General features: G+C 46.4%; 1 protein-coding gene across 7 annotated transcripts; it reads left to right on the top strand.

Annotated features, from left to right (window-relative positions):
* The first annotated feature begins 2,506 nt into the window (after positions 1-2,506).
* On the top strand, positions 2,507-19,268 carry ZNF333 (zinc finger protein 333). Of its 7 annotated transcripts, none has more exons than XM_037145849.2 (12): positions 2,507-2,596; positions 5,331-5,371; positions 6,401-6,524; positions 6,962-7,057; positions 7,659-7,741; positions 10,911-11,027; positions 12,118-12,205; positions 15,288-15,376; positions 15,966-16,092; positions 16,465-16,560; positions 17,073-17,149; positions 18,020-19,268. In XM_037145849.2, exons 2-12 carry the CDS (start codon positions 5,336-5,338, stop codon positions 19,112-19,114), a joined length of 2,028 nt encoding a protein of 675 aa, XP_037001744.2. In that variant the 5' UTR covers positions 2,507-2,596; positions 5,331-5,335; the 3' UTR covers positions 19,115-19,268. The 7 variants fall into 7 exon arrangements, with proteins under 7 accessions (XP_037001744.2, XP_037001745.2, XP_037001742.2 ...); XM_037145850.2 differs by having other exon boundaries at positions 2,507-2,772; positions 16,513-16,560; XM_037145847.2 differs by having other exon boundaries at positions 2,507-2,772.
* The last annotated feature ends 4,093 nt before the right edge of the window (positions 19,269-23,361 follow it).

Raw genomic sequence — 23,361 nt, 5'->3', positions numbered from 1 at the left:
ACATGGTATAGCCTACTACACACCTATTGCTCTGTAGGGGAAGAAAAAGAATTTTTCGTCTACCCTGATGGATTCTTGGCTGAGACATTCCTGTTTTAAAAAACAGCTTAACAGGAGAAAGACAAACAACAGTTTAATGATATGGGAGGGACTCTGGGAAACTGAGTAACTCATCCAAATGGCTGAAGCCACACCTTAAATACCAGCCTCAGCTGAAGACAAATGAAGACATTGCGGGTGGGGGGAGTCAGTTATGGTAGGTTACCAGGAAAAGCATAGAGAACAAGGAAGGGTAAGACTGTTATTCAGACTTTATCTTTGTCTTCTGCACTGATAAGAGTTTCTGCAGATAAGGAGGGAGACACCCTTACAAATGGAGATTTCCCTTATGAATATAAATCTCTTAAAAAGGGTAACTTCTACTTAATTTTCATAGCTTTTCCTATATCTGCCTTCTTAAAATTAACCAGCCTAAAATAATCTTTATGCCAAATAGACATTATTTTTGGGTAATAAATTATATTCCTCTATAGCTACAACCTGCACAGCATGTTACTCTACTGAATACTGTAGGCAATTGTAATATAATGTAAGTATTTGAGTAATGCACTGAGCTACAACATTAGGACTGGTACTAAATTACAAGGGATAGAAATTTTTCAGCTCCATTATAATCTTAAGGGACTACTATGGTATATGTCAATGTAAGAAACATCCAAACCTGTTAAGACTTTTTATGAGTTTATTTGAGCCAATCTGAAGACAACTGCCAGGAAGCAAAATCTCAACAAATTGAGAAAATGCTCCAGAGAATGGCAACTTTGCACCTTATTTTATACATTACAATCAAAGTAGGAAGTACAAAGAAGGTTAATGAAATTCTTTGGTGATATATTAGGGAGGCAAGAGAAAGCAAAGGGGGGGTCTGTGGGTGGAATCTCTGGGGTTAGAAAAAAAGCAAAACGAAGAGATAAATACTTCTTTTGGTGGGTATAGTATAATTAACAATAACATTTACAGCTCATGGAGATGGTATGTGGAGGGAACAAGAAAACAATGAGGGACTAGGTGCTCTGGTACTGGGGTGGGAGATTAAGCCCTGAGGGGGTCTGGAGAAAGGGATTACTGACATTCCAAAAGTATATTATCTTAGATGCAAAAGGACAACAGACAGGCTCAGTTAAGGTAAAGACTGACCTTTGTTTAGGAAGATACTGGGCAAGGACGTGAGTGCCTGCCATAACTTGCTTTTAGTTAAGCAGCTTTAATTTTAGACCATCCTTTGTTGCTTTTGGTCTCTGAGTTTATTTATAAGGCCTCACCTGAGCTTATCAGGTTTAGTATTGTTAGGCCCGGAATTAGATAAAAGTAGCAAAGAGGAACCCGACGCAGGCTCCAGACTGACTCAGCAAGGGAGATAGAAAGTACAGAAAGTACAAAGAGTGCTGAACAAGATTACCGCCGGTGCATGACCTTGTCTTTGCAGAAAACTCTCCATTGTTGCAAGCAGAAAGCATAGCCATGTGTGTTCCCTCGAGATAGCCAATTGCTAACAGCTATGTCTGCTTCTGTATTTGCTTGCTTGCTCACCCCAATAAAAACTCTAGGCTGTAAGTGCCAGGCGCCACTCTCCTTTGCAGCCTTCTTGGCACCGTGTCTCCGGACACCTCCAGAGTTCGCCCCTGCGCAGGTAAAGCTATGGCCAATAAAGTTCCACCTTAAACTCCTGAAAGTTTCCGACCATTTGTTGCTTGTGTTGGTGGGTGCCACAGTATATGACCCCTTTGTCATCATATACATGAGGTTGTTTGTTGACTAAAATGTCCTTATGTAGTACATAACTATATTTGATCCTATTTTTAATCCTTTTCCCCCCAAAGATTTTATGTATTTAGAGAAAGGGGACTGGAGAGAGAGAAACACTGATGTTGGAGAGATACATTGATCAGTTGCCTGTCACACACCCTCACCTGGGGACCTGGCCCGCACCCCAGGCTCGTGCCCTGACTAGAGGAATCCAACCAGTGACCTTTCCGTTGGCAGGCAGGCACTCAACCCACTGAGCCACACCTGCCAGGGTTTGATCCTATTTTTAAAAGAAATTAGTAAGACGAAAAATAAATCTTACATAGGATATATTTTTGCAGGGAACTGGGTTAAGCCAAAAGAGAAAGGTGGAGGCCAGACAACGGGAGGGGAAAGTTAAACATTGTGCATTCCACCTTGCCAGCGAGGCGACCTCCCAAACAAGCCCAGGTCCCGTTCCAATCCACGCCCATTGGACCAAACCCTCGTCCCAGCCCTGTGCATCGGACCTAGATCCCGCCCCTAAACCCCTCGGTCCCTCCGATCCTCACCCCCTCAGGTAAGTAAACCAGAATATCTGCTTTGAGGTTGGATTTACAGGGAGTCTATACTCGGGCCACTATTTGAAGCTACCTCGGCCCAGAAAACCAGGAGCCCCAGTTACTTCCGCTCCCAGCGGCCCCAAGACCGGAAACGAAAGTGCGCTGGGGCAGCCGCAGCTTGGCCTTCTGAGGCTGTGCAGTGGTCCACACGGCGTGCCGCGGAGTTAGTGTAGCGGCAAGGTTTGCAGGTGTGGTCTGGCCCCTCGGGAGCGCGGGGAGAGCACGGAGGGGCTGAACGGCCTGGGACAGCTGCTCTGGCCGAGGTCCCTTCTCCCCGTGGTCACCTTGGGGCGGGGATGAGGCGCGCACAGGTCTGCCCTGCAGGCGCGTCACTCACTCCTCCGGCCAGCTGCCTGGCGCTCAGGTAACCCCGGTCCGGGCAGACCCGGCTCATTCATGTATCGGAAGGGAAACGACGAAATGCAGTCCAGGTCCCGCAGTTCAGGAAGAGTGACACGGGTCAGCCCCCGCCTTCACCCGTCCTCCTGTGTTCGTAGGGCCCTTATGCAAGATAACTTTATAAGCAATTCACGTTTTATTTAATATAACATTTCATATTATCTCATTCTGCAATGGAAAAGTGAGGTCTAAGTCTACATGTGCAAATTGGTTTGAATGGCTTTGTCAATTAAATTTTAAGGAAATGGAATGCATCCTTTACCAAGGGATGAATTAGATGACGAATTTTTTTTTTCCTGGTAATTGACGATTTTCAGTTCCTGAATTTAGGACCTGTTGACTTAGCTTTGTTGCCTTTTCCTTTTATATCTCTTTCTTTTAATTTATGCCTTTGTGAATACCAGACTTTTTTTTTTTAATTGTGAAGTGGGGGTGTCTTAAGCTATTTGTCAATTATGTAACAAGTCTTATCATCAAGGAAAAGTAAACTATTCAGTTCTCTTCACTTTGGCTCAGTTACCCCAGGCCTATAAATTACTACAGAGCTTCAAAACATGTGGAACTCTAGGAAAAAGATGACATAGTAATGGTGGGAATTGAAATTGAGTTGGCCACAGATGGAATTTTTCTCTTTTTAATAGGGTTAAAGCTCACTCTACTGAGAAATGAAAATATTAATTCTGGAGGAAAATTAAACATCAGATTTCAATTCTTGTTTGCAAAAAGAATACATGTCTCATCTTGCCTTTTTAGTAAAAGGCGAAAGATTTATACGGTCTGAAGACAAACAATATCATCTTGCCTTTTTAGAAAGAATTAATGTTCCTGAAATCTCTTGCAGATTGTGTTATATGAACAGATATTTTAAGTCACTTTTATGTTGATTTTTGTGTTGTTACATTGTTTCATGTGTCTGTATGTTTGGGCATGTGTGGCCTTAAGCTGGCTGTGCTGAATTGTTTTGGGGGAGTGTTGATAGTTTGGCACATGAAGTTCCCTGGATGGACTGGGCTCTGAACAGGGGGAAACACTGCCACCAAAATAGATACAGTGATTATCTCCACCGAGGTTTTATTCTAGCTGGGAAGACAGATTTTAATCATGGCAAAAGCTGATTTAGAAACATGGAACAGGAGAATTTTGGGAGGAGGTCAGGAAAAACATCTTAAAAAGGACAAGAGTTTGAATCTAAAAGATGAGTTGTATATAGCTAGACAGGGGATCGGGATGTGGAGTAGGAATGGAGAGGAGATTTGAGAGAACATTTTCAGATGCACAGACCTTCAGGCAGTACCAAGCCTCATGCCTTCCAGGAGCCTAGGAAAGAATGGGAAAGCCAAAGTAGAGAAAATAAAATACAGAATGGATGAGCTGGGTTGGAGAGGAAGGCATGGCTCTGAAGGTCATTGTAAACTTTGGACTTTGTTCTAAGGCCACTGGGAAGAAACTGATCAGAGTTTTAAGTAGGGGATAGCCATAATTTTGTTTGTAATTTAGATAAAACATCAGCTGTTGGATTGAGCATGGAGTTTGGGGTGAGCAGGGTCTGTCCGTATATGGGAGCTTGGATAAGTTCAGATTTCAGATGATGGTAGTTGAGTTTTGATGGTGCTTGGGGAACTGGAAAAGATGCAGTGTTTGAGACACGTGTAGGAGGTAGGGTTGAGAGAGCTTGGTAATTGATATATTCTCTCTACTGCATAATATTAGGTAGGTGTTGGCAAACTATGGCCCATGAGTCAAATCTGACCCAATGCTGATTTTTATAAGTAGTTTTATTGAAACATTTTTATGTTTTTTAAAAATGAATATGTTTATTGATTTTAGAGAGAGAGATTGATGTGAGAAACATTGATTGGTTGTCTCCCATACATACCCCAACTGGGGATCGAACCTGCAGCCTAGATATGTGCCCTCATGGGGAACTGAACCCCCAGCCTTTTGGTATACAGGACGACTCTCCAACCAACTGAGCCACACTGGCCAGGGTGTTTTTATGTGTTCTTTATGGCTGTTTTCATGCTGCAAATGCAGTTAAATATTTGTTATAGAGACTGTATGGTCCATAAATTCTAAGATATTATTTACTATCTGACCTGTTACAGAAAAAGTATAAGCGTAATATATAAAGATGCATCAAGTGCTGTGCTGGTGGCGGAATTTGGGGTCCCTCAAAAGAAATGGACATAGGCCTATACTTAGTTTACATCATGGTTGGAGAGAGAGGTAAAATCACGCAAACAAGTAAATATAAAAATCACAACTGGATAAAGACAGTGGAGGAAAAGTAGAGGTTGTGAGAGGTATTTTGAGGGACTGTGAGGACAGACGATCCTTTAGTTAGGTGAGAGGCAGTGGAAGAAATGATCAGGTGCCATGGTCTGGAAGGTGATGTGGCCCAGTATGTTGCTTACTGGGTTTTTGCCTGGTGGCTCATCAAAATGAAATTACCTGAGTTAAACCCCTTTTTGGAGTTATGCTTCTACCCTCACCCCTTCTTATACTTGGTCTCTTTTATTGCAGGGAGGATGCCTACTGAGACCTACTTTGGCACTGGCGTCATGGTGAGGCACTGGGGAGTCAGATGGTGGGGGTAGATAATTAGGTACTCTGAGCTCTTCCCCCTCTCTCCTCAGCAGCAGCTGAGGAAGACAGGGGAGGGGAAGTGTGGAGCATCTTCTGCCCTGCTCCAGGGGACCTGGCGACCTCTTTCAGTGCCTGACCTCTGGAGGGAGCTGGCTTGGAGGACCGGCTCTGGGTCTAATTCCCAAATCTGGCTGCAGAGCAGGCTCATTTAGAGCTGGCAACGAAGCTCCTCTGGGGCTATCCTTGCTCTCGCTTGTGAGACCTACTGTAAACACGTGACTGTAGAAATTCAAATTTAAATGAATTAAAATCCAATGAAATTAAAAAATTCAGTTTCTGAGTTGCCTGAGCCACATTTCTCCAGTGCTCAGTGGCCACACATACTGATGGCTGCCCTTTGAGCAAGTGCAGACATAGAACATTCCCATTGCCCCAGAGAGCTGAACTGGACAGTGCCTCTGGAGAGAGAACTGTGACATTACAAGGCCATAGAGTGTCTCTGTTGTAATGAAAGTACTATCTTAACAGGCACAAAAGATTACTAAATGCTTATATAAGTCTTGGGAGAGGACCTAGGGATGGCATGAAAATGAAGTGATCTAATCCAAACTTCTGATGCCTCAAATAAGGAGATTAGGGAAAACTCTCTAAGCTCAGAGGTATAAGCTCTGCCATCTCTGGTCGGTGATGTGATAAAGAGAGCCAAAACTTATACTTTTAACCAAAGGTTAAAAGAAAATAAATATCTTTGGCCTGGTGGACCATGTGATCTCTTGCAGCAACTGCTCAATTTTGCCTTTGTAGCACAAAAACATCCATGGAGATAGGTAAACACACAGGCATGGCTGTGTGCCGATAAAACTTTATTTACAAAGACAAATGGCAGGTGGGCTTTGCTGAGCTCTGGAATGGAGAGTGCCCCTGTCTCAATGTTCTTGTGCTGGGTTTCCCTTCTTCAGAATGGTGGGGGTGGTCCTTGCTGAGCCAGAACATGTGTGCCATCTTAGGAATCAGTCACCTTTGAGGATGTAGCAGCAGGGCTCGTCCAGGAATGGGAGTTGCTGGACGACGCGAGGAGGAACCTGTACAGATATGGAATACTAAACACCTGTCAGACCCTGGCTCCTAGGGGTAAGGCTGGCTCTAAATGCTTAAATCCTGTGTGCTTAGTAAGCACCTGCCACATGACCACAAGGATGTGGTGTAGGCTTCCTGGTGTTTACTGTTCACTGGTTTCCACAGGGTAACAGGGCTCCATCCACTGCATGGACTTAATTCTTTCCATAGGCAGGACTTGTGTGGATCTCACTGACCCTGGCTTTAGGGCTTAGAGAGCATTAGCCCCATGGGGCAGAGAGGAGGATGTGGTTTGGGCCCTTGTTAGAGAGCTTCGCTGAGTTCATTAGAAATTGGGTGTGATCACTTTGTAGCATTGTACTGTTCAGCATCAGGAGCTGAAGTCCGTGTAGAAGCTGGGTGGCCAATGGGGAAGTGTTTGTTTTCCTTTGCAAGTCCTCCCTCGCTCCCCACCTCCCTCCCTCAGCGTGAATGTCTTTCTCCATGAGCAGGGACACTACCATGCAAACCCAGGCTTGCCTCCCAGGTGGGGCCAAGAGAAGAGTTGAGGGCAGCAGAACAAGGCATTCTCCGTGCCATGGGTGTGGGTGAGTATCAGGGGACACAGGGGTCTTGTGATGTGCCCTGGTATGGGGGCAGTGCACTGGAAAGTGTCAGTCTTAGAGCATTTCAAAGGCCCTCTATTTTGAGAGAAATAAGGCTATTTGGTGTGAGATTTATCAAGGGAGTTGCTTTAGCTTTTCTTCTGTTTTTCACATTGTAGCTCTTCGGTCTCAGAAAAGATATGTTTCAAGTTCCCTTTAAAATTTTTTAAATTATTTTATTTATTTATTTTTAGAGAGGGGGGAGGGTGGGAGAAAGAGAGGGAGAAAGATATTGATTGGTTGCCTCTCGCACATCCCCAACTAGGGACCTGGCCTGCAACCCAGGCATGTGCCCTGGCTGAGAATTGAACCAGCGACCCTTTGGTTTGCAGGCCAGGGCTCAGTCTACTGAGCCACACTAGTCAGGGCAATACTTTTATTTTTTTAATTTTATATATATACATACATAGTATTTTTTCCCATTATCCTTTAGTCCTCTTAGGTCAGTATTTTTAAAAACCTATTTTTTCTTTGTCAATTTTATACCAATATTTATTTCTGAAAAAAATTCCTTTTGTTTGTTTCTGGTTCCAATTTATTTTAGACTGGGAATCTCAACCTAAACGCAAAGAGTCTACTGCTATGCAGGATATTTTGGAGGAAAATTCATCCTATGATTTGCAAATGGTAAGAATCACAGTGAGTGGTCCTATATTCTTTCTCATTGGAGAAGTTGAGGAATATGTGAGTTGAAAATGTACCCCAGGGCCAGGGCTTTTGATCTAGGGCACTTCCTTAAGAATGTCCCCTTCCCACCCAGTATCTGAGGGGACACTGTGACTATAATGAATACGACTATTCACATAGTCTGTGACTCATTAATTTGAATAAATGCCACCTGTTGCTTACGACTCCGTCTTCTTAGATGGTTCCCCCAAGTACACATTTCCATCAGTGTGAGTGAGACATTGATTGCGTGAAAGGCGATTTACTCTGCAACAGTCGTGAGGAACGTGCTGTCTGTTGGGGAAACCCCAGGAAGGTTACGCACGTGAGAAAGCCTGGTGATGGAGCCCACAGTGTCCTCAAAGAACTCAACCTGTATAAACAAGGCGCACCTCTTAAAATGCTGCAAACAGGGAGCATCCCTGGGCATGGCATGGATGCTGGCGAGCTTTTTGTCACCATTCACCCCTTGCCAGGGCAAATTCCGCCAGGAGAGAAGGCACCTGATGTTTTAACTGTGGCGGGAAAGGCTTCTGGAGGAACGGTTCCTGGGCAGGAACAAGAGAACCCACAGGAGAGGGGGCCAGTCTGATTATGAAGAACGTGGGAAAGTTGTCCGGGATCCTTCCCGGTTTAAGAGATAAGTCAAGACTCCACACTGGAAAGAACCTTCAGAACCAGCTTGCGTACATTACAGTGTATAAGCAGACACACACACAGCACCTCCATCCCCACTTTGGCCCCAAGTTCCTGCTTTCCCAACCTGCTGGAACTTCCAAAGTTTGGGTTCTCATTCTTGGGGATTTTGAGGGTTAGGATTTGGGTAGAGGGACACACAGAGCCCAGCTTTACCCTTGGGCTGAGCCTGCTTGTCCCAGAGCCAATGAGATCTCTGGGGTCCCTCAGTCTACATGCCCTTGCCTTTGTTATGGATGGTGTTGGCCTCTTGACATCATTGATGCTGGCTCAGTGGTTGGGGTGGTGTGGCCTAGGTTGTAGAGACTTCAGTCCATTTTGTCCTCTTCCTTTGCCCGGAGCACAGGGAGCTTCAGCCTGCACAGCCTGATAGGGGCTGTTAGGTGGCCCAAATGGTCACCCCTGCACATCCTGCAATGGACTCCAGGGCTGCTGAGACCCCTGACTCCTCCCCAGGTCCTTGCTGTTCTTAGTCTACATTTCTTGTTTAGGTAGAGGATGTTTTCTAGTAGCCACTCAGGAAAGGGCATGTCATTTTTGAGGACTTGATCTGCAAATGTGTTGTTGGAGCTGCTGGATTATAAGGCCATCATCTGATATGATCGGTGCAGCAACCCTATTATAAAGCATTCTGTGTCATAAAGCCCTCATTGGAGGCTTGCTGAGTGAAGGAATGGACCTGTAGGTGCTGGCGAAGGCATCTCTAGGCCCCTGCCATCTCCATGTCTTTTTTTTTTTTTTTAAATATTTATTTATTTTTAGAGAGAAGGAAGGGAGGGAGAAAAACATTAATCGGTTGACTCTCCCATGTGTCTCAACTGGGTGCCAAACCTGCAACCCAGGCATGTGCCCTGACTGGGGATTGAACCCGGTACCTTTCACTGCGCTTGGACCATGGGAGAGGAGGAGTGGGGAGGATGTTATGGTGGACAGGTCCTCTCTGGTTTCTGTGGCTCTTTTCTCTCAGCATGGGGTTCTAGCACCTTCACAGAACTGCAGTCTGGCTCAGTAGTGGGCACTGAGTGTGGTAGAGGAGGGGCCTCTCCTGCTGCATCTGTCCCCCAGGAAACAGGCACTCACAGAATGTTCTAAGTGGGCAGAGGAGATCCACTTCCAGACACATGTAGAGAAACTGAGCACTTCATTCCTGAAGACACATGACCTGCAAGTGGTCAAGCTGGATTTGGGCCTGTATCCAGGCCTAACTTCTGAGACCACAATCTCAGCCAGCAGGATATACTGCCTGAGGTCACACAACCCCCCACTTGGTCGATGGTGCTGACTCTTTAGCGAGCCCTTCCACCATTCCCGTGTCATCAGCTTTGTCCCAATCACAGAGGCCCCCTGTGGTAGTTCTGAGGCCTTCCTGTAGATGGGATTGTTAGTGGCCAGACTGCAACCTCCCCCTTATGGTCAGTGAGGCCAGTGGAGGGGCTGGGAATTGCTCTTAGAAGAGCCCTAAAGGAAACTGAGGACGGGGTGTCTCTGGGCTCTCCCGTAGGAGAGTCTTCCTATGCTGCCTCTCCACAGCCCCTGGCTCCCAGAGGCTGGACACTTTAGTTCTTGGCTGGATCCACAGTGTCCACACTAACAGTGCTCAGTCAGTGTGTTGAACAAATAGGCTGTACTCCTAAAAAACTTATTTTTCAAGAGGAATAATCTGTGTCAAAATTACTTTGATGAAAACATTTGTCTCAAAATGTACCCATGGGACTTTAATTTATGGAGGTGACTGATTACTCAGAGAGACTGGTGCCACCAATTTTTTTTGACTCACATTTCTTCAGAGCAGAGGGCTTGCCATGCCAATGGGGCCACACAGGGAAAACGTCTGGGCCAGTGAGGAGGCAGAAAGGTTACGGTAAGGCAGGAGTTTAGGTCAGAACCTGTATGGGGGTTTCCATAGGGCAGGACGAACAGGATTGCTGAATTCAAATAATTCCGGGAGACCTTGGGCCCAGGGGCTCCCCTTGTGTCTGGTACCTGGCCTGGGTGATTTAGGATGGAGGAGGTGGTTCTGGGTGACAGGGGAGATGTAAACAGTTGTGGCCCATAGTTTGGCCCTGTGAGTAGTGGATGCTAAATAGATAAATACAGACCACAGTTCACTTTCAGAACCAAGGGCTTCCAGCCTTTCTGTGGTTAAACATCCTGAACAACCAAGACCCTCTGAGGGCTTGTGGCCTAACCTCCATCCAGGGCCTGCAGAACAAAAAAAGGTCAGGTCCACCGTGATCTGTCCTCAGACCCTTGGACTGAGTGTCTGGTGTCCTCAGTGGAATAAAAGTCACTGGGTCTGGAACTGCCAGACCCATGTGCCCCTGCTTCTGACTTTACTACCCCTAAACCAGGGGTCTCTGAGGCTGAAAACAGCCTCAGTGCTACTTTTGTCCTGCTTAGCATTTTACATGTTTTTTTTTTTTTTTTTTTTTAGGAGCCAGGACTGGACCTGAGGATCCAGACCTGGTCCATGATGGGGGTGAGGGGGATATTTTCATCTTCTGAGGACCAGCCAGCTATCTGGGAGTTGTCTTGGCCTTCTGGATACAGAGTAAGCCTGGGAGGTGGTATGCTGCAGGGGCTTCAGCCAGTAAGGCCTGGGGTGCAGGATTTTTGTTAATGAGGAGGCCCTGTTAATTCAGGGCCCACTGTTGGGAACTGAGAACATGCTAGAGGTCCAGGCTTAGCTCCTGCTAAGAACTGAACAGGCCCACCGAGCATTTCTGCAAGGAAGGCCAACCTAGAAGGTGGCAGGTGACAGGAGCTATCACCCTGGCCCTGCCTCTCTTGGTCCAGCTTTTCTTCTTTCACTTCCTGCCCTCACACCCACCCTGTGCATGGCCAGGAAACCTATAGGAATGAGCGTGTCCTATGATCTGAGGGCTCCATGAGGAGTATCCAGGCTGGTGACTGAGAGTATTTGAAAGGGACACTTTAGGATGTGCCCTGCCCTGAGGAGAAGGGGCCTCCTATCTCCCCCTGCCCATCCGCTTCCCTGAGGGGCCTGTTGCATTTACTTTCCACCTACCACCAAGTCCTATAGCTTTTCTGCCAAACCGTAACCTACCTGGAACTGCTTCTCCTGTCCCCACTGTCTCCACCCTGCCAGATTCACCATTACACCTGTACTCACCCCAGCCGGAACTGCTTCCAATAGGCTCCTGCTTCCACTGGTCCTACCCTGGACACAGGCCAGAGGTGTCCCTTAGAGGTGCAAGTCAGGTCAGGTTCCTGAGGGAGCAGCCACCAGTAGAGCAGCATTCAAATGCTTTCTCCTACCATAGGGCGTCCTTCTGGAAATAACTTTCTAACTGCCCTCATTTGCACAGGTCCACCTCACAACCTCCCTCTACCCCTCAGCCTGCTGGCACCCACCGCCTGCTTTGCTCCAGCGTTCCCTTCACAGCTGGAGGCTGCTCAGAGGAGGCTCCTGCGTTGCGGCCCCTCCTCTCTAGCCTTCTAGGAATTGCAGTTCTTAAAGAATTCAGTAGATCTGGGCAGGTAATCAGGGCATGTCCTTTTATCAGTATGTTCCCCAAATGAGGAAATGCAGGTAATGCAGATTCAATCAGAGTGAGCATGTGTGGGCGGATCCCATCCACCACCATGCAACTCTAATCTGTTCCCGTCACTCTGTCCAGGGGCTGAAGGTGGCTGTGCAGATTCAAAGGGTGGCCACACCGGACGCTGCACTGGGCATCCCTGACCCCTGGGGGGCCAGGGCTTCTGGTGAGTGAGAACTGGGTGGAATCACAGTCAGAGGGCCTGGCTGTCTTGTGGGAACTTGCACCTGCAGCCTTCATCTCCTCTGACTTTCGGCATTGCCCTGCACCACTGGGAGAGAGTGCATGAAGGCCTCTCCTGATCTGTGCCTTCAGGGGGAAAGGCACTTTCACAGTCCTCAGATTTTTTTGTCCCAGATCTTTCTGTTAAGACAGAGCAGGCCCCACTGAGCTGTGACAAAAGGCCAGCCCTCTCTTTGGGAGAGATTAAATTCTTCACAGCACAGTCATGACGATGATGGAGATTACAGCTGAGTTCCCATACATGGCACATGTTTTAAACAAACTTTTTAAAAAATGGGGTTAAAAGACACATTTACTAAGATGTAGGGAAAATTTTCTGGAGGACAGATAACATGATAACTTTAATTTCAGGCTCTGGATTAGATCATAGTTACTGTATCCTTTAGGTGGCCAGATGTGATGTTTGGAGAAGGTTTGGAGAGAGAATTTTAGGCCTAGAAACAGGCCTGGCAAACCCCTCAGGGGGAGAGAGCCCGGCATGCCCAGGGGCCCGCGGCAGTCTGTGGGAAGGGGGCACGGGGAAGTGGGGTGAGCTGACTGGAGAGTGAATGGGCTGCAGATCCTTTGGTGCCTGGGAGTATAGGAAAAGAATCCTGGCTCAGGTCCTAAGGCTACTGGAAGGTAGGGGTGCATTAGGTGAGTGGGCCTGTGGTTCTAACAGAAGCCTCTAGGACCTGGGAGGATGGTGGGCCTCAGGGAGGATGTGAGTGGTGGACGAAGGCAGTTAGGAAAGGAGTGGTGGCAGCCTAGACTTGGGGTGGGTGTAGAGTCGATGTGGTGGGGGTCCCTAAGACCAATCTCAGGTTTGATGACTTACCAGGAGGCCTCACAGGTTACAGCATACAGTTGTGCACATGGCTATGGTTTGTTACAGGGAAAGGATACAAAGCAAAACCAGCCTAGGGAAAGGGTGCATGGGGTGAAGTCTGGAGGGAACCAGGCACAGGTGTCCAGACCCCTCTCCCAGCAGAATCACATGGGATGCACTTAATTCCCTACAATGTGCAAGGGCAACAGGAGTGAAGTGTTGTCTGCCAGGAGGCTCATTGGAGACTCAGTACCCAGGGACTTCACTCAAGACTGGGCATGTGTGTGCCCTCTGCCCAGAGCATGCCTACACTCCAGACTCCTAGGAAAGCAGGCATGGAGCACGAACTACACTCTATAAACAGTGTAAGCAGAGTGTACTCCTCTTTATCAGTGAGGGTGGGAACCCTCTTGAAATCCAAGTTTGCAGACTGAAGCCAGGGGTCCAACCCTGCCATCAGCCTTGCTAAGGAGCACAGTCAAAGGTGCTGTATTAACTCTTATCTGCATGGTAGGTGAGGATGGAACATTCATTCCCAGACACACAAGAGGTCAAGTTGAGACAGTTTTGGTAATTGTGTGTCTTTATATTTAGCAGATGATTCAGAGCATTTATGTGCCAAGCATGGTGTGGGAGACAGGGTTGTGACATCTAAGTCAGGTGGCAGTGACATTTATATGAATCCAAGAGGGAGGAAGGTGTGATGTGGCATTAGCCGTAGAGAGGGCCAGGTTAGGAGAAAAGGAAATGGGTGGGTGGGGTTGGGGAGCTTTGGGTGCCTCATGTAGAGAGGTTGTGACTCATTGCTTGTGCATTAGTTGTTGGGTCTGTCGAGTATCAGAGAGGGGTGAGATTTCTCATCTAAGGCAGGGATGTCATTTCCTGAGGTTGGGAACACTGGAGGAGGAACAGACTTGGGAAGGTGGTGAGTGCATGTTTTTTTTAGGAGGGCAGAAAAACAGGAAAAATTTATGCCTCATAGTGCTAAGAGCACAGTAATCTGAAATTGAGGTGTTGGCAGGGTCGTGCTTCCTGTGAAATCTGGTCCTTCCTTGCCTCTCTCCTGGGTTCTGGTGCTTGTGGCATCCTTGGTGTCCCTTGGCTCGTAGATGCATGGGTCCAGTCTGCCTGCATGGTCACATGGCTGTCTCCCCATATGTGTCCCAGTTTCTGTGTCTCTTTTCCTCTTTTTGTAAGGACACCAGTCATCAGATTGAGGGCCCACTCTACTCCACTGTACTTCATCCTAAGTCATTACATCTGCAAAACCACTGTAATTCAAATAAGGTCATGTTCTGAGGTACCAGGAGTTAGAATTTCCTCTTTTACTGGGGAACAGAATCTAACCCATTACAGTCTCCCTTTGGCTTCCCCCAAATTTATGTCCTCCCCACGTGCAAAATACATTCACGTGATCCCAACATTCCCCAGATTTTTATCCATTGCAGCATCAACTCCAAGTCTAAAACCTCATCTACATCTCATCAACTCAGAAAGTCAGAAATTTGATCATGCAAATCACCCAAATCAGGTACAAGGGTTGACTTAGAGTGTGGTCCAGCCTGGGGGCAAACTGCCTCTCCATCTGTGAATCTGTGAAACCAGAGGAGGGCATCTCTGAGTCCAGAATACAAGGGTAGGACAGGCTCAGGACATACATTTCCATTCCCAGTAGGAGAGAAGAAAGGGATTCTGGGTCCCAAGCCAGTTGAAGACCCAGCAGGACAATGTCAAAGCCTGAGAATAATCCTCTGAGGCTCGAGGCTCTGTCCTCTGCCTGCTGGGGTGATAGCCCCACCCTTTGGCTCGTTCTGGGTATTCGTTCATCTTCCCCCAGATAGGTAGGTGGAGAGATTGGAGTCAAGGGTTGGGTGTCTAGGTCTGGAGTTCAGATGTGAATCAGCCTGCAGATCTGGGCCTTGTGAAGTTGAGTTGGGAACTGAAGTCCAGAAGGGCAGGTTGGCAGCTAAGCAGAGAGGACTGAGGGGGATGAGAATATGAGGGTCTGCCACATGGGATGCTAGCCAGAGGCGAGATGAGGGAGGAGCTTGTACAAAAGACTGAGAAGGGGACACAGGGTGTGGACCTGTGAGTGTGTGCGTACATGTGTGTACACCTGTGGTCACTACCATCAGGGTGGGCAGCCCTTGGGCCTGCAAGTGAGCTCACTGGGCCTCACAGCTCTCCTCTTCTCTAGCTCTGCCCGCTCAGGACCTAGAGTGGCAGCAGGAGGAGAGAGTGGATAAAGAAGCTGTGGTTCCCAGGATGCCATCCACCAGTGTACAGGTAAAGAAGACATCCTTGTTGCTCTTCTTTCTCGCTTTGCTTCTTTGCCCCCTTCCCATGACCTGGAGCTTCTCGACCCCACAGAGCTGGTATCCAGGCACAAGGCCCAGAGCCTGTAGTAGCCAGTGGAGGCCAGCCCCAGTCACACCTTCCCCAGGCTGCTAAATGTCAGGAGGGAAAACAAAGGAAGGGTGTGAGCTGCCCTGTTCTTAACCTTCTTGGGGTCCCGGAGCAAACATCTCTCTCTTGCCTGCAGGAGGCTCAGCTCTGCTGGACCCTGGGGGTGGTGGGAAGTACAACTGCAAGGGCTTCCTGGCTGATTGTCAAAGGACAACTAGCTAAGTCCTGTCATAAAGTTGAGGTCCTTTGTCGCTATGCCTCTGGATTCTCTCCCTCTGGAGGAAAGAATAGAGAGAGAAGAGTTTTAGTTTTGAGGCCTAAGCCAAGGGGCAGATTCTGAGGTACTTTAGGGCCACATCTGAAAATCCTCTGCACAGTGCCTCCCTGCCCCAGGCTTGTCCACCCCCCATCATTCTCTTGATAATGGCAGAGGTGGCCCCTGACTGAGTCTGGTGAGTGTGCATTTTAGGAAACAGTCACCTTTGCAGACGTGACCGTGCTCTTCACCCCTGAAGAATGGAGGTTTCTAGACTCTGCGCAGAGAAGCCTGTACAGAGACGTGATGCTGGAGAACTACAGGAACCTGGCCTCAGTGGGTAAGGCGGTCTTATCGCTTCATCCACACACACACCCAGCAAGTGTGTATTCCTGGAACTGAGAGGTGAAAAGACAGACAAGTCCTGCCATGATGGTGCTTATAGTGTAGTGGCTTCCCCATGGAAATGAAGGTCTGTCTGTTGTGTCAGGCTTCTGAAACAGCTAGGCTCTCGGTTTTGGGGACCAGAATGTCACAGTGTCCCCAGAGACTCAGTGAGGGAGCTTGTTTCTTAGTGGAAGAGCTCTGCCGTGCCCATCAGGATTTAGGCATGCTCACTTCACTGCTCCCACCCCGGTGCCCTTAAAGCCTGTCAGCCCTGGTTTGGGGCAGGTGCAGTCTGCCCACCCCATGCGTCTTTCCCCACAACCAGGAGGTCAACTATGTACACTCAGTACCTTTTCCTATTTGGGACAAACAGAAGCGATGTGGACCACTGAGAGAGAAATATTCCCAGGAGCCAGAACAGGTAAGCATCAGACAGGTGAGTGGAGCACAGCTGAGATCGGTAAGATGAATGTCAATGCCTTTGACAGAAGAGGCTGTTGGTTGAGCTTCCCTAGTGAGTTCCACCTTTTTTCCTTTCCCCTTTCCTCTTTTTTATCTTTAGTACTTTACTCTGGCTCTATAGAAGGATTTATCCTACCTGCTCTTCACATTTAGCATTTCCATGTGTAGAGTTCATGCAGTTCCTCCCCACTGTAGGTTGTTAATACTTTCTCTCAACATCAGTCCCAATCTTAGTAAATTATCTACTATTTCTGTCCTTCATTTCTATGATTACATGACTCCTCACATAGCCAAATGCCTTAAAGTTTTCCTTTACTCTCTGAAACATTCCTCCTTTTCACCTTTCTTTCCGTATTTAAGATAAGTGTTTAAAAAAATACTCTGCATGTGCCTAGCTTACTTTTTTGGTCCAATTGGTCCTACAGTTTTCTTCTCTGTACACTTACTGTTTTCCTCTTTAATTCATTTCAGAACCTCAGCTTCAACCCCAAGAGTCCATTGTTAACCAAGGTATTTTTGCAGAGATCCCATCCATTGGTCTGAGAAAGGTAAGGTACACAAAGACTCTTCTTGATCCTCTATAGTAGGAAAAGTCTGGGGTTGTTGGTCAGAAAAACAGCCCTGGCTGGTGTGGGTCAGTGGATTGAGTGCTGGCCTGTGAACCGAAAGGTTGCTGGTTCAATTCCCAGTCGGAGCACAGGTCTGGGTTATGGGCCAGGTTCCCAGTTGGGGGCATGGGAGGGGTAACCAATGGATATTTCTCTCCATATCAGTGTTTTATGTCCCTTTCTTTCTCCCTCCCTGCCCCTCTCTTAGAAATAAATAAATATTAAAAAAAAGAAAACAGCACTAGAGGCTAGAGAAAGATTGAGGGCAAGGGGTGCTCGCCCAGGAGAAACCTGTTTCTTAGGAAAGAGTCTGTGAGTCATGAAGTGAGAGAAAACGTGAAATGCAGATCAAGACATATATTGACAGAGTTCTCATACCCAATCATGTTCACGAACCCATTCATGGGTTTAAATGCGCAGACATAGTGCATTTAAAACTTAGTGAAGCCAGAATGGTGTGGGTTGGTGGGTTAGGTTGGCTGGGGTGTGTGAGAGGCAACTGATGGATATTTCTCACCCTCTTTTTCTTCCACCTTTCCCCTGTCTATAAAGAAACACACAAACAAACTTAGTGTAGTCTTAAGCAGTTTAGAAAAAGTCTACATCTCAGAAGCCCCATGAAAGAAATGGAAATGGTGGCTTTTTGTGGTTTGGCATCCACTTCACAGAATGTAGGTAGAAATTGTACAGACACATGAAAGTGGTGAACGCTTCCGCTGTAGAAATGCCTTGATTCCATACACAGTTCACTTGGAGGAGAATGTTGATTGTAACGATGTCTTTGGTCTTTGTATTTTCCTCATTTGACAGGAGCAGTCTCCACCTGGAGAAAAACTCTTCACATATAATGAACCTGGGAAAACCTTCAACAGCATTAAACAACTTTTTCAGTATGAGAGAATTCATGCTGGAGGCAACCCCTACAAGTGCCAAGAGGATGGGAAAACCTTCCAGACTACTCACCTAATAGTGGGTGAGAAGATCCATAATGGAGATAAAACCTACGCTTGTAACAGATGTGAAAAATCCTTCAGATACAGCTCCGACCTTATCAGGCACGAGAAGACCCATACCTCAGAGAAGTACTTTGAATGTGAGGAGTGTAGGCATGCCTTCAAGTACTCCTCAAATCTGCGTCGCCACATGAGGACTCACACTGGAGAGAAACCCTTCAAGTGCAGTCAGTGTGGGAAAACCTTCACGAGGAACTTCAATCTGATTTTGCACCAGAGGAACCACACGGGTGAGAAGCCCTATGAATGTAGGGACTGTGGGAAAGCTTTTAACCAGCCATCCTCTCTGAGGAGCCACATGCGGACTCACACTGGAGAGAAGCCCTTCAAGTGCAGTCACTGTGGGAAAGCCTTTAGGGAGCATTCGTCCCTGAAGACTCATCTGCGGACTCACACCAGAGAGAAACCATATGAATGCAGCCAGTGTGGGAAGCCCTTTCGGACGAGCACCCATCTGAATGTTCACAAGAGGATCCACACGGGGGAGAAACTTTATGAGTGTACTACCTGTGGTCAGGTGTTGAGTCGTCTCTCCACCCTCAAGAGTCACATGCGAACCCACACTGGAGAGAAGCCCTACGTATGCCAGGAATGCGGGCGAGCCTTTGGTGAGCCCTCATCCCTCAGGAAACACGTGAGGACCCATACTGGCAAGAAACCGTATGCATGTCAGCTATGTGGGCGGGCCTTTGGCCAGTCTTCACACCTCATGGTGCATGTGAGAACCCACACCGCAGCGAGACCCTATGAATGTAATCAGTGCGAGAAGGCCTTCAGGCACAGCTCTTCACTTACTGTGCATAAGAGGACCCACGCCAGGAGAGAAAACGTCGGTAATGGCGGCCTGTCTTTATCAGCATCTCATTCATTTGGTGGGCCCCTTGCTAATTAACTTCTAGTTTGTAAAAAGAGACACGTTTGAGCCTGTGATCATCTCTCATAGTACTCATTTAGCTCCTATATCACTTGTTTTGGTGTCTAATTTTACTTTTGTTAGATTCCATATATTGTCTTAGTCGCCATTTTGATTAAATCTTTGACACGTATTTGGAATTAGATTTTAAAATAACTGTACATGGTTATATTTTCATAGAGGTATAATTTCTTGTAGTGGAATACATAAACCTTATGAGTTGGATGAGTGTGACAGATGTATACATATGTGTAACCAACACCCCACTGAATATATAGATCATTTCTGTCATTCTGGAAAGTTCCTGCATATATCTGGGAATTTTACAGTTACCTTTTTATTGCTGCTTGTAATTCAATTATGTTGTGAGCAGAGCATATGGTCTTTGTGTTATTGAGTCTTAGGTATTTGTTGAGATTTGCTTTTTGGTCTAGTGTGGCACATTCTAGTACTTGCAGACCAAAACTGCCACTCTTCCTTACAGTGTAACTTAGGTGTTTTTTGTTCAGATTGGTAATGTGCTCTATGAAAAAACCTCCATGGCCCAGCCCTTCTGCAGTCAGAGAAGGCCATGCCCCCCAGTGCTGGTCAGCATGAGAAGTTGCTGCACGTGATTCCTGGGAAAGAGGTGGGAAAGGAGTGGTGGCATTCAGCCAGATGCTTCTGTTTGTCTTTTGTGCAACCAGACATGATGTCCAGTGCTAGAGGATAAAAGCTAACAACTAAAGAGAGTATGGCCAGAGGTCATAACCATTCTAGTTCCCCAGTTGGTGTTTTTATGTGTCTGTACCATCCCTGGACTGTTTATTTCTGGACACGTTGTTAGATGAAGAGGGTGCACTTCTTTCTGGTATGTGACATGGGCTCTTTGGATGAGGGCAGTGGACCAGGGAAGGCTGGGATGGGCTTACTACAGTTGAATACAGTTTCTATCTGATGCACTTAGTACATAGTCAATTTTTATAAGTGCTTTCTGGGTGGTTGAAATCAATGTATTCCATTCACATGTCTACTAAATTGAGCATATTAGTTGTGTTTCAAAATCTTTTGCACATTTATAAATATTGGTGTTTGTGTTAGTCAGTTTGGGCTGCTATAACAGATACCATAGACCGGGTGGCTTATGAACAACAGGAATTTATTTCTCACAGTTCTGGGGCCTGAAAGTCCATGATTGAGGTGCTGGCAGATTTAGTGTCTGGTGAGGACCTGCTACCTGGTTCATAGATAACCAACTTCTCTCAGTGTTCTCACATAACAGGAGTGAGGGAGCTCTCTGGGGTCCCTTTCATAAGGGCACTAATCCTCAGCCATAAGGGGTCCACCCCTGTAACCCTATCATCTCCCAAAGGTCCCACCTCTAGATGTCATCACATTGTGGATGACTTCAGCCTATGAATTTGGGGGACATACACATCAGTCCATAGGAGTCTGATCTGTTGTTCACTGAAGGAGCTACGGTACACTCTCCCACCATGATTGTGGGTTTCTGAATCAGTCTTGTAATTCTGTCATTTTAAATTTATGTATTTTGAAGCTATGAGATTAAATGAACTGATGTTTAAAAAATTGTATTTATTCAGCCCTGGCTGGTGTAGCTCAGTGGATTGAGCGGGTCTGCGAACCAGAAGATCGAGGTTCAGTTCCCAGTCAGGGCACATGCCTGGGTTGCAGGCCAGTTCCCAGCAGGGGATGCACTAGAGGCAACCATACATTGATGTTTCTCTCCCTCTTTCCTTCCCCTCTAAAGATAAATAAAAATCTTTTTAAAAATTTACATTTATTTTTTAGAGAGAAGGGAAGGGAAGGAGAAAGAAGCATCGATGTGCAAGAGAAATATTGATTGGTTGCCTAGGCATGTGTCTGGATCAGGAATTGATCTGGTGACCTTTCAGTTTGCAGGACGATGGCCAACCCACTGAGCCAAATCAGGCAGGGCTGATTTTTGATATTTTATAAGTGCTAGCAAATTGTTTCCTGTAAAATGACCATCTTCCTGGCAATGAATATTCAATTACTCATCAACATACTAGCAAATAATTATTTAGACCTTAATATTAATTGATAATATTTCCTGAAGGTTTGTACCTTTTAAGTTGTTTAGTCCCCACAGTAATACCAAGGGAAGGTCTTTCATTATCTTCAGTTCACAGATGAGGAACTGAGGCCTAGCAGATGAGGTGAATGAACCAAGGTTATGCAGGTGGTAAGTGACAGAGTCTGGCTCCAAATATACTTGGTCTCCATAGTACTTTACCCAGGGGGGCTATTCTTAATTTTCACCTGTTGTCATGGAGTTCCGTTTCTGTGTTTTAATTGAGGTATAACTTACATAACAGTTCATAAATTTAATGCCCACCTTGATGAATTATTGTACATATGTCTGTACCACCCACATCAATATGTAAAATATTTTCTCTCCCAGTCGTGAGCCCCACCCCCAGAGGTAACCCATGTTCTGACTTCCATCACCATAGATTTGTTTTTCTTGCTTACAGAAATGAAACCTCACAGTATGCCCTCTTGTGTGTCCTATTCACTCAGTGTCCACAAAATATATCTTTGTCACTTCGTAAGTACTTTATTCTTTCTAAAAATTGCTGTGTAACATTCTGTCATCCGAATATACCAGAACTTTGAAGTTCTAGTCTTTATGGATGTTTGGATTCTTCCTGGGTTTTGCTGTTATGAATAATGCTGCTGTGAGGGTTCCCGTGCGAGTCTCACTGTGGTCACGTTCTCATTTCTCTTGGGTAGAAACCTGGGATGGCACTGCTGGGTCACTGGGTAGGCATATCTTTAGCTTGAGTAGATACTGCCAAACAGTTTTCCAAAAATGGTTGAAACAACTTATCCTTCCCTCATCAGTGAATAAAAGTTTTATTTGTTGTGCATCCTTGACAGCACATGTTACTGTCAGTCCATATAATTTTAGCTGTATTAGTGAGAAAGTGGTTTCCTGTGTTCTAATTCACAATTTATGGGGGCAGGTAAATAATGATGTGATAGATGGTTGCCACAATTAATTCCATCCCTCCTTGAAAATCTTTCTTCAGTGTGACTCTTCTGTTCCTATCAGGAGATGGAGTTTATTTCTCTACTCCTTGAAGATAAGCTTGATGACATGATTTGTTTTGCCAGTGGAACATTATCAAACATGAGGGAAGCAGAGGCTTGAAAAACATATTGGGGTTTGCCCTCTTTCAGCTGTGGCTAAGACTCTTGAGAGCAAAGTGTGAAGAAGCCTGGGTCAACCTTCTAATTGAGAGGCCACATGGAGGGGGGGGGCCTTGCTGGTTGTCAGCACCAACCAGCAGACTTGTGAGTGATGTCTTCTTTAATTATCAGCCCCAGGGAAGCCACCAGGTGACTGAAGTTGCATGAGAGACCCTAGGTGAGGCCGTCAGAACTGCCCAGTTGAGTGCAGCTCAAATTGCTGACTCACAGGATTATGAGTACATGAGGTGGTCAGGTATGGATAGATAACTGACAGAAGTTAGTATCAGAGAACGCTGATGCAACAAAACAAACTGTGGCATTGACTTTAGAATTTGGCAGCAATATAGCAGCTGAAAAGGAGTGAAGAAAATGGCTGGAAACATGGTGAACAAACTGCTTGTCAAGGTCAGGAAAAGGCTACATGGTAGGGAAATCACTGGCAAAAATGCCTATGGTAATTTGGAAAATTGATCATGCACTTGAGGAATGTTTGGATCTAGCTGAGGAGGAGGAGCCTTTCTCCCACCTCTAGCCCTATACTCGGTTTTCCTCCTGAGTGCCCAGTGGTGGTCCAAGAAGAGCCTGTGAGTGGGTGAGAACTCAGACTGGCCCCCACTTAGCCTTTAGCAACTGATTAGGAATTTTAGCATAGATCTTACCCTCTTGTGTGGTGGCACTGTCTTCATCCTGTGCTAAAGGTGAGTCAGAACTCTGTCCAGCTCTCTTCCCCTAGGTGTCAGGCTAGTCAGTTGCTTGTGACTTGAGCTCTCTGCTGATGCCAAGAAAGTTATGTTTTTATGAATTCCTGAGCCTTTTTTTTCTGTGTGGCAGCAATATCCACTACATTTCTAAATCCAGAGTGGAAGTTGGAGACGTGGTTCTTCCTACATTAGACTCTTTTTGGAATTGTTTATTGGACTTGATCATCTTTCCTGTAAGTTCCCTGAGGTCAGAGACCATATGAACCTTGTTCAGTGTGACTTCCTTTAAGCCTAGCCCTGTGCTGA

Source organism: Artibeus jamaicensis, unplaced genomic scaffold (assembly GCF_021234435.1).
Source record: "Artibeus jamaicensis isolate MK-2021 breed Jamaican fruit bat unplaced genomic scaffold, CSHL_Jam_final contig_3290, whole genome shotgun sequence".
Classification (NCBI taxonomy): domain Eukaryota; kingdom Metazoa; phylum Chordata; class Mammalia; order Chiroptera; family Phyllostomidae; genus Artibeus; species Artibeus jamaicensis.
The sequence above is the reverse complement of the archived record's forward strand: the minus strand, read 5'-3'. Positions and strand labels throughout refer to the sequence as shown.

Bases quoted from the DNA above. Each gene is read 5' to 3' on its own strand.
- ZNF333 (XM_037145849.2), top strand. From the start codon at position 5,336: ATGCCTACTGAGACCTACTTTGGCACTGGCGTCATG. The intron at 5,372-6,400 runs GTGAGGCACTGG...GTGCCATCTTAG, and splicing joins ACTTTGGCACTGGCGTCATG to GAATCAGTCACCTTTGAGGA. The intron at 16,561-17,072 runs GTAAGCATCAGA...AATTCATTTCAG, and splicing joins ATTCCCAGGAGCCAGAACAG to AACCTCAGCTTCAACCCCAA.